The 11385-nt window shown below is 36.0% G+C and overlaps 1 protein-coding gene across 6 annotated transcripts in view; it reads right to left on the minus strand.

Moving 5' to 3' along the window:
- Window positions 1398-11385, minus strand: part of LOC109843784 (histone-lysine N-methyltransferase ATXR7) — a 22357-nt gene continuing 12369 nt past the window's right edge. For 2 of the 6 annotated variants that reach the window (XM_020412747.1, XM_020412742.1), the window contains exons 18-21: window positions 11107-11154; window positions 10893-10951; window positions 6747-6813; window positions 3888-4115 (exon numbers count right to left, since the gene is read on the minus strand). In XM_020412747.1, the coding sequence (XP_020268336.1) occupies window positions 11133-11154 (22 nt within the window). In that variant the 3' untranslated portion in view covers window positions 3888-4115; window positions 6747-6813; window positions 10893-10951; window positions 11107-11132. Of the gene's footprint in view, window positions 2014-3887; window positions 4116-6746; window positions 9875-10892; window positions 10952-11106; window positions 11155-11385 lie in introns of those variants that run through there. The other 4 variants (XM_020412743.1, XM_020412745.1, XM_020412744.1 and 1 more) reach the window with 4 other exon arrangements.

Here is an 11385-nt window from a genome sequence, read left to right on the forward strand (position 1 = left end):
CTATGGTTGCATAAAAATTCTTTTACCTAGGGGACCTACGCCGCAGATATTGCTCCGCATTTTGTCACTCTCAAATCAGCTTATTGGGCATTGAGCATTCATGACGCTGGACATAGCTTAGCTTGGAAGAGAGAGAAGCACATTTGTGGGACCCACCATTTTTTTTTTTTAATGCTTGCCTCCCGCGAGAGAGATCTCTTTTTTGAACGGGTATTAAACCAACTTGAAATTATCATTTGCATATGCAGTAAACGTCTCGCGAAAAGTAAATATTGCGCTTGCAGCACAGAAAGCAATGATCTGTGGTCAGAAATTAGTCAAAAGGGAAGGAAAACCAACCTAATAATTCCAATTAGAAACCAGTACAATCCATATAAATGCCTTTTCCATACTGCGGTAACGCTTTTTCTTATTTTTTTTTCCCCCCTTCCCAAATATTGGTGTCCAAGTCTTCAATATTTTAAAATTAGTCCCTCAAATCATGAATAGTGTCCCTCAAATGGTAATGGTTATTTCAAATTAGTCCATGTTGCTAAGGTTACATAAAGTGATAGGCATTTGTGCACCCAAGAGGCAGCCTATAAGGTTTTTCTTCTTCTTTTTTTTTTGTTGGTTATAAATATTGTTAATAAACGTCAATGTTATAGAAATCACTAGGTACGTACCGCTAAGAGACGATGACCTAGATATAAGTGGTGACGTCCATGTAAGCAACCCACAGTTTCCTAGATGCTCCCTAAGATCTAGGCGGATGGCATGTTTACCGCCTAAGCTAAGCGCTAGTTTTCTTAAAACATCGTATCCAACTACCGTTTGATTTGGGAGCAGTACCATTTAACTTAACCTTTATTTCACGTGTTTATTATGTTTTAAGTTATCCAAACACGCTCGTTTGTTTCAACCCGTTTAAACCCCACATCTGGGTTTCTAGACATTTAGCCCGTTCCCGTCTCCTTTTTGAAGGGCGGCCAATTGACTACAGAAGTATAATAATTCAACATGTGCGGTTAACACCTAGCCCGAGCGAAGTTAACCATGTAGACAGCACTAACTAATAAAGTGACTAACTTGAAATGAATAATTTGAGGGATTAAATAATATTTTTGAGGGAGGGACTAATTTCAAAACATGATTTACAGTACCATTACTGCAAAACCTTTTTATTTTTTTTAATATGAGCGGAAAATATAAAATTTCCATGAAGTTACTCTGGAATCTAAATCCACTTCCTGGTAGACTACTCAAATATATGAAAACTACGCTGAGCAAAACTCAAGGACATTTGAATAGCATGCTAAAGGGGGACAGAAAAAAAAAAGAAGAAGTTAAACAATCATAATCATGCAGCCCATGTTGGTCCGAATAGAAGGCCTCATACCTCTGCAGAAGCTTATGTTCTCAACTTAAAGGTGCCTGTTGTTGACTTACCGAGTCACTTTGAGTCCGTCAAATCCAATGGAATGGGAAATATTTTCATTTCATATACTAAATGCATATTGAGCTTATTCCAATTATTTCTATTAAGGCCAATTGGCACCTAAATACCTCAAATTCCATCTATTTTTCACTTATTATACCCTCATGTCTTATTTGGCTGTATTTTCATATTAGTAGCTTTTGTTAGACAACCTAGAGAATATCCCTTAAATGATTCTCATGTGATTTATAACCTTGATTTTTTTTTTTCTGAGAAGACAGAGTGGGGGCTACTTCTTTAACCAAGGATATTCTCATCCTTCTAACAAAAAATAAACATCATTTGTTAACTTAGAACATAGGAAAGTTTAGGTCTACAAGTGTGATGGAATACATCTGAGGGTATATAAGTGAAAAAGTAGGTGAAAGTTTTGAGGTATTTTACTGCCGATTCTCTTTCCATTAAAATCAAGATCTTTATTAGAACCTAAACTCAAATTCAATAAGGATGAAATGGTAGGCTAAGGAATAAAACATACCAAAGCATATCTGCAGGTTCAAGCAGGCTACTGAGCTAAACATTCCCATTGGACGCACCTGCATAAGACAACAGGCTCCATAAATATATGATTGGGATTGTACAGCAAAAGCATTAGAAAAAATGAAATCTATCATCAGAACTGAAAGCTTTGCAACAACTTCAAAATTGTTGGGTACTGGATCCAAAATATACAGTCAACGGAAAGATAAATGTCCTAAGGCTCTCTTAGACACACACACATTATTAGATTCAATATTTACACCCGGTAGTAGGGCTGGGCATATTCGGTTCGGTTCGGTTTTATGCCCAATCCGCATCCAATCCGAATTTTTCGGATTCTCAAAACTCTTATCCAGATCCAAATTTTTCCCCTTCATCCGAATATTCGGCCCAACCGAAATTCGGTTCGGTTCGGTTCGGTTCGGTTTCGGTTTTGAATTTACAAAGAGTTCTATCCAAAGACTTCTGTTGTGAATTTGCAAGCTGGGCATTGTCCTCATGACGAGGTTCCTGAGCTCGCCAACAAAGCTTTATTAGACTGGTTATCATCTTTAGAATAAAGTTTTGAGTTGATATAATTACGCAGAGAACTGATGTTTTAAAGATGTTGTTCATATAATACAGCATGCTTATCTCTTGTAAGTATCATGTACATAACACATTTTGTGATTGATTTGAATCTTATGTAATTCTCAAGATCTTTTCTAGGAAATTTTTTAACTAAAGTTTAAGTTTATTTAATTACACGGGGGAGTGATGTTTTGTATGACATTGTTCATATAATGTAGCATATGCATCTTTTGTAAGTGCATCATGTGCATAACAAATTTTCTGAATTGATTTGAATCTTTACTTAGTTCTCAAGGATATTTTTCTTTGATATTGCTGTACTCATTGCTTGAAACTGCTCCTTGCGCCGTTTGAGTCTATTGGATGATAACAAGAAAAGTTTTGAGGTACAAGTTTAGTCTCTAAACCGCCCAACAGAATTCGGGTCGGTTTTTTTTTGGGCGGTTCAGGGGTTCAAACCGAATCCAAACCGATTTAATTCGGTTCCGGCGGTTTAGAGACTTTTTCTCATCCATTTAATTCTGTTCGGTTAACCGGTCCGTTTTTTCGGGCGGTTTTTTCGGTTGAACCGGTTTTTTTCGGTTTTTGCCCACCCCTACCCGGTAGCACGTGCCCATCAACCCACTTTCACGTTATAAATCAAAAGGCACAGCAAAAAAAAAAAAACACATCTTTTCTGCATACTTTACCTGATATGAACATGATATCATTACCAGCTTTATTAAAGGTCTACGTTTTATGAGTTTATTCCATACCAAGAAAAAAGAAAACTGTACGTATTCCACAGTACAATGTGGTACTACTGGTCCAAGATAACAATTTTTAGGCAGAAAAGAAACTCCCCAAAAAGGACAAACCAAACACAAGCTTCCTATTAACATGATCAACATATACGCTCATTTTCTTCTTGTCAACATATAAATCATTAAGTCCGAAAACATATAAATCATTCCCAGCAGAAAGAACGTGAATAGAGGGGGAAGATAACAAGATTTGCAATAACCTTCATAAAACAAACACATCATCTTAATCAAAACTAGACAAGACCCCACATCAGCAAGATTACCATCACAACTAGAGTCTGCTCTATAAGTACTGTGATCCTCAGCCAAGATGTTCTTGATGCATGTGGGAACTATATGGATTCTGATGCTAAAAACAATCATATGAATTCGAAGTTCCAGGTTTTCTCAGGAAAATTTATTTATTCTACAGTGCCTATATTATTATAGCTTGACTATAGAACACCCAGATACCAAATACCACTTTACATATCTTTATTTTAGAAAACACATAAATCTGTAGAAGAGAAAATAAAAGAAGCAAGGATGAACAAGTTTGAGATTGCTTTCCAAGGAACTTAAAAATCATGCAGCACACACTCATGATTTTCTCAATAAATATATTATTATTGATAGATTAAAAATTTTCACATATTCCTGTACAAAGATCAAAAACTTTACAATCTCACGTAAAGACGAGACTTTTAACCTTGGCAGGAGAACTCATCAGCAACAAAATATGGCAATAATGGAGCATGGTTGCAGAGAATGATGATGATGCTGATAAAACAGGAGGCAACACTAACCTGAAACAGCAAAATCTTTCGGTAGTCAGACATCCAATCACCACCGCAGAAAAAGAATGCTGAATTGTACAATAAAAAGGAGGTAAATTTCACAAAACCCTCCAAAACTTTGGGGCATTTCTCACAAAACCCCCAAAAGTCCAAAGGGTCTCAAGTAACGCCCCAAAATTTTATTTTTCCCACAACCCCCAAAAAAAAAACACCCCACCCCACAAAACCCCAACCAACACACGAAAAAATAAAAAGGAGAAGAGCAAAGGATAAGCCCTAGAGAAAACAAGGAAAGAACAGGGCAGATAATAAAGTCCTCCAATTGCACAAGAGGCACTTTTTGGGGGCTCTGTTGGGAAATTAAAAAGCAATTTTTTTTTTGGTGTGTGTGTGGTGGTGGAGGGGAGGGGGGGTGCGGAGTTATTTGAGCTCTTTGGAATTTTGGGAGATTAGTGAGAAAAATAAAGTTCAGCATATTGAAGGAAACACCCCCAAACTGTTGGGGTGTTTGTGAAATTTACCCTAAAACAAGGGTAGCAGCAAGTATAAAAGAATCTGTTTGTAGAACACATTGCAATTACCTATCATACTGACAAAAAGAAAGGGTGTTTCACTGGACTTGGGTGGATAAATTTATTTCACTTATATCTTATTAAAAGCCAAATCTATATCACTAAATTAACAAGGGCGTGAAAAAAAGGGGATAACGTAAGAAAGATTTAAAGTAGAAAGAGGCCCTACTGGAATTGGGTGGATAAATTTATATCTCTTATGTAATTAAAAGCCAAATCGCTATTGACAAAGGCATGAAGCAAAGGGGTTAGTGTAAGAAAGAAATAAAGTATCAAGGGGATAACGTAAGAAAGATTTAAAGTAGAAAGAGGCCCTACTGGAATTGGGTGGATAAATTTATATCTCTTATGTAATTAAAAGCCAAATCGCTATTACTAAATTGACAAAGGCATGAAGCAAAGGGGTTAGTGTAAGAAAGAAATAAAGTATCAAGAGATCAATTAAAGAATCTATTCGATTCTATTCCTATGTCACTTTCTGAATAAATTTTTCCATGAAATATTTCTTACATAAATAACAAGAATCAAAATGCCTATAATGGTAGCTAAATAGGTGCAAATAAGATTTTGTCCTAACATGTTTGAACTTGGATTCAAGTGTTCCTGGATATGGTAACTATACTTCACCTAACATAATTAGAATATACATAACGCCTGCCACAAATTTCTATCTGATCTAAATCAGAACCTGAATAGTAAAGTGAACCAGAACAGGATTAGGATATTCAGTAAGTTTCTTTTATAATATCATAATAACTGTGAATTTCTAGCATATTCGAAGTCACAAGTAACCCAGCCTCTCGCACAGACGACCGAAAACACTTTCCCAAGGGATGGAATCAGTCAAGTAGTTAGTGGGGTCAATTCTTATGACATCTTTATGGAATCAGTTGCAGGTTTGCACATACTAAACCTTCAGTATACACCAACGTATTAGTAAAACCGTGTCCTGACATGATCAATTCTCATATGTAACCATGTTGGGTAATTATTATGAAACTCCCTTCAGGTTTGTCACTTTATTATGAAACCCCCTCACGCTATTTTCATTATAAAACACCATGCTGTTAAAAAAACTGTTATACCCTCTTTTTCTTCCTCTCAACATATTTTCTCTTTCTCCCAAAGTCAAGACACATACTACATATTCAAGGTACACTTAATAGCACTGTTTTAAAAAACCTCCGCTTAGTCCGCTTAGGCGTACGCCTAGGCTTAGACGGTACCTAGGCCGCCTAACTAGCGCCTAGACGGTATTTAGGCTGCCCATCTAGATTTTACGAGCGTTTAGGGGAGCATTGTCTGCTTATGTGGATTGCACCCTATAGGCCTTGATTGTGATTTTATGTGTCGTAGCCTACACGTCCTCCAAACTCCATTAACCTCCAAATATGAACTTCTCCACTACCTCCTCCGACCTTCAGCAAAACCTCATCGATCACCACTTAAATGAAGAAAGAAAAAAAACGCCCAGAAACCGCTTAGACGCCCGCCTAGGCGACTAAGCGCTGGGCGCCAAGTCCGACGCCTAGAAACGCCCAGCATTTAATGTAACATTGCTTAATAGAAGGCTAAAATCAATGGGTTGAAGAGATTACATTGATCTATTAATTTTCTCGTTGTTAACGGTCGCATTTACTTGGGTTTCATATAAAAAGAAGGTTTGCAATCATTTGAGAAAGAAGAAGAGCTTTATTGAGGGGTATTTTCAAGAAAATGGTAGAAATTAAATGGATAACAGTTTTGTAAACAGCAGGGTGTTTTGTAATGAAAAAATAATGTTGGGTCTCATAATAAACGGTCAGACCTGAAGGGGGTTTCATAATAATTACCCTAAATACCCAACTGTATTTATGAACTTACTTTTCGGCTTCACAGTTGTTTTTTTTTTTTTTGGTCAGCTTCTGTACACATTTGAATTATTCCATGTCCGACTTTGTCAAATATGAAAATGTTATTCACTAGCTTGAAAGGTCTACATCCATACTTATAATTGCATCAGAAACAAATAATGGATATAGAAACATTTACGTATGTTGCAGTCGCGACTCTACAGCTGAAAGCTCACCTTTGCATCAGGTTGTTCTATTCCAAGCTAATCCAAGAACAGATCCAAGCTATTTGGTCCATAATTTCTGACCCAGAACAAACAATCCAACTAATCAAATCCATATTAGTTTGAAATTCAGGCTGGTTAGTCAGGCAATAACTTTGTAAGGGAACCAAATTCTATCTCATACTGGAAGTAAGTAACACAACAATATGAATTAAAGTTCTAATAAGAATTAACATGGGTTGAGCCAAAACCTGAACTCAAGTACACACCAAAAGTAAGCTTGTATAGACATGATGTGTACCGTATTATTGGTTCTCAATTAGGGTTTACTAAACGTCTCAACCCAAAACAGTGCTCTGCAGGTTAGAAATAGTTACTGCATGGCGCTTCATCTAGAGCGAAGTCCCTCAACAGTCGAATATTTTCCCATCAATGGGAGTAGTCATTGAGCATGATTTCAAAGTTGTGAAATTTCCACAATGACCAAAGTTATATACCGGCTATCAATCTAAAGATAACCGACTAAGAACAGAAATAAAATTCCCTAGCATGTATAGGCAAGAGAGTACACCAGAGAACTTGTCAACTATGTAGCATTAACACTTTCATAATGAAGCCATACCCTTTCATACAAGTGAACACACGTATCAACAGCATCACTTCTTCTGAAACTCATCAAACACGTATATCACACTCAATGTTTTAAATATCGGTTACCGGAAATATATCGGATGGCCAAAATTCATATCGGATCCTAGTTATTGGGACATATCGGGGATAAGTAGTAAAAATCGGAGTGTTACATCGGATAGTGAACATATATAATGTAATGTCTTAAAAAGTAATCTAAGCACATTTAATGAAACATAAACATAATAATATGTAAATAACACATGTGGGATCACTTACCAATTGTTTTTGTTTAGTGGAAGCGAAATAGAATAGGATATTATTATTTTTGTTTAGTGTATGCGGATCAAATATGAAAAAAAGAGGGTTTTTTGTCTCCAAACATGAACCAATTCACTTAGAATGTAAATTGTAGAAAATCAGGTGATTTTAGCCCACGAAAAATCAGTCGCTTTATCGGGTTTACCCCGACATATCGGGAAAAATCGGTCCAAAACTATATGCGATATTTACAAAAATCATATCGGCCATAGCCCAAACCCTATATATCGGGAATAAATTGATAAAATCGGCCTATATTTAAAACATTGATTACACTTACTAAATTGTCCTCTATCATAAAATACACTCTTCAATTATGGATAATTTGATGGATACTTTTTAGCCAACATGTCCTACATTACATGTTTTAAACATGTACTTCCGTTTATATACCAGTCTATACTTTAGTCATTGTCAATGTTTCAAATGTTGACTGTCATGTTGGACATATCGGCTGATATGTCAGAATTAAGGGCCAACCGACACGATATGGAGCCTTTCAATGCATATTACATTTTCAGGGTTCATGTTGGATATATCAAGGAACATGTCAGATATGTCTGAGGGATATATCGAGGAACATGCCGGCTATGTCGGCCGATTTTTTAGTCTGAAAAATTAGCTAATTTTCTTTTGTTGTGTTAATCTAATCAAGTTCGGTTTAAATTCCTGATTGTCTTAATATTACTTCCAAAAACAAAACTCAATCAGTTAGGGGAAATGGAAGAAAAAAAAGACCGAAGTCATTTTTGTCACTCCTCTTCTCTCTCTCTCCTTCGACATCTCTCTTCTCCGAGGTGTTTTTTCGACATCAATATCGAGCAATCTTCTCTCTCCTCAACCGCCAGCATCGGGCTCCTCTTTCCTTCAACATCAACCCTAAGCATCATAAATTATTTCCTTTTTTATATGTTTAGACAATAAAATTTATTAAGTGTATTTAGATTTCATTTATGATATTTATATTACACATATGCACACCATCCAATATTTTTCTCTGTCCCCCGACATATCACCGATTTCCGCTATCCGAAATGAATTTTAGCCGCCTGACATGAACCCAACGTTCGACATTTAAAACATTGGTCATTGTTGCCTTGTATAAGACTATGATACTTTTGGATATATTTCAATATAAAAAAAGTAAGTTACTTCGTGTACTCCATAGAAAATGGACAAGATAAAGCTTATTCCATTTGCGAGACTCAAAAAATGTACTTAGTTTAGCATTTTAGCACATCGATAAGCATTGTACTTTCTTATATCATTAAAAATATGACTTGGGTCTTTTGGATGCTTGGATATGTTGTTGAATATGCTATATACACTCTCACTCTCTCTTTGTTCTATTATGAATGCATGGAACATATGTACAACACACGTATACACTAGTGTGATGCAGCGTGACCAGTGTTTTGTCATGTTTGATGTCCATGCTTCTTAGCTTGAGCAACAGTTCAAGGACAATGACTTACCTTTTCTGATGGTGCAGTATAAGCATTATTCGATCAAGCTGTCTTCCAAATTCCTTCAAATATTCTACACACAAAAGCCACCCCCCCCCCAACACACACCAAAAAAAAGGACAATTTTCATCGACTTGGTAGTAAAAAATGTTATTCTTCCTTTACATAATGTTATCATTGGCATTAAGGCCTCTAAGTTCTTTAAAACATTTGTTTTAATATAGATGACACCGCCAATGATGAATTCTAACTTTCTAAGAAGTTAGTGCAATAAATCCAATCAAAAATAAATCCAATCAAATCTTTCACTTTTAACAATAATTTACTTCCAATATATAATATTAAGTCATGCCACACACATGAAAACCAAAAAATATCGATTGACGCATGGCAGTAAGAGAATGTAACCATGTAAAGGAGGAAGAAAAAAATCAATAATGGTCCAAAGAAGAATATAAGATGTACATATTCCCAGCGACTAACACTATCGGTACGATTATTCCCCTTAACAAGAGTAAAGAGACGTAAACATCAACATTCAATCACCAAAGGGGCGTTGGTTTAACCTCATTCATGACAGACTCCAACAGGAATGAGCAGGCAGGGGGATTTAAGCATAACACCAATGCTTTACTGCATGCTTAATTGGCTAAAGGCATCCAAGAAAATGGTTCTAGATTTCTTCATCCAACAGCTTCATCAAAGAAATGTGCCAACCCTAAACTGAAATACCAGAACACCAATGTATATACTATAAAATGATACCCAAGCTTGTTTCTATTTCAACATAACAGGTTTTTCGTAGTCTTAATACAATTTAGCAAAAGCTTAATTTCTATAAGCAACACCAACCCACAAAGACAACAAACATCAAATACATGATTCACTCTTTCATAAAGCTACAATAATTACACACATTATTGAAATTAAAAAACTAAGGAATGATGAGTTGTCATCATTTAACTTAACAGATCGAGATCTAAGGAATGAGTTGTCATCATTTAATGAGGGGTAGAGTTGCTAAAACTTGATCTATCAAGTCAATCCAAAATTTGGGTGGACAAAATCTCATATCCACATAAGTGGATACTAGTTCAACTATAATATATTATATTTGATGTAATTGACAAAAGGACTGCATGGCTAACCAATACAAATAGACAAGGTTTTAAATATCGGATATCGGGGAAATATCGGATGGCCAATATTCATATCGGATTACGGATATCGAGGAAATATCGGGGATATGTGGTAAATATCGGAATGCCATAATGAATGTTTGCATACATAGTATAATGCATTAAAATGTAATCTCGACATATGTAATGAAATTTAAGCATACAAAATATGAATAATATATGTTTAGGATCACTAATCAACGTTCTAAAACAAACAAAAGTGCAAAGCAACCTTGCAACATTCGATCTGCTTTTTTAGGGCAAAATGTCATTTGATATAATGGGGAAATCTTGATAATTCGCCCAAAAATTCCAAACACGGTATATTATTTTGCAACAAGCTATATAAAAAGATATATTGGTCTACATATCGGCTAATATATCCGCCATATCGGGGATTTATCACTCAAAATAGCCAATAAGCGGTAAAGGATATTTAAAGACCATATCGGTTGCGGCAAGCCCTGTAAAAGGATATATCTGGGGATATATCGGGCCATGTCGGGGATATTTAAAACAATGCAAATAGATGAAGAAAATTATGGCATATAAAAACTTCATACCTTCTATAATCAGCCAATGTGCCTTCCGTACGTCGCTGCCAGCACACAAACCCAAAGGCCCTAATGCGAGGGTGTTGCGATGTGCGGGGGGGGGGGCCGGGGGTAATGGAGTTCCAACAACACGTAATTTGAAGAGAGGACAAAAAAAATACATGTGATTGGTTTGAGAAAATAATAAATTAATAACTTAGTCATAGTGATATATAACACAGACCGTGAGGTTGATAATGATCATCATTTTCAATTCATTGATCCACGGCACCTGAAAAAATACAATACTGTCATCAGAAGAAATTAAAAATTGTGCCAGATAGCTAACACTGAAACTATAGTTACACCTAAACAAACAGGTAGAGAACCTACACAAGGTCAAAGGAGATGACAATGCTTCTTGGTCACATGGTCAGTTCAATACTGTGAATTCCTTTGTGGTCATTAAAGTTGGAGGGGTGTATGTTAGCCACAGCGGCAATGCCTTCAGTCACGCTGTGGC

Source organism: Asparagus officinalis, chromosome 5 (assembly GCF_001876935.1).
Source record: "Asparagus officinalis chromosome 5, Aspof.V1, whole genome shotgun sequence".
Classification (NCBI taxonomy): Eukaryota; Viridiplantae; Streptophyta; class Magnoliopsida; order Asparagales; family Asparagaceae; genus Asparagus; species Asparagus officinalis.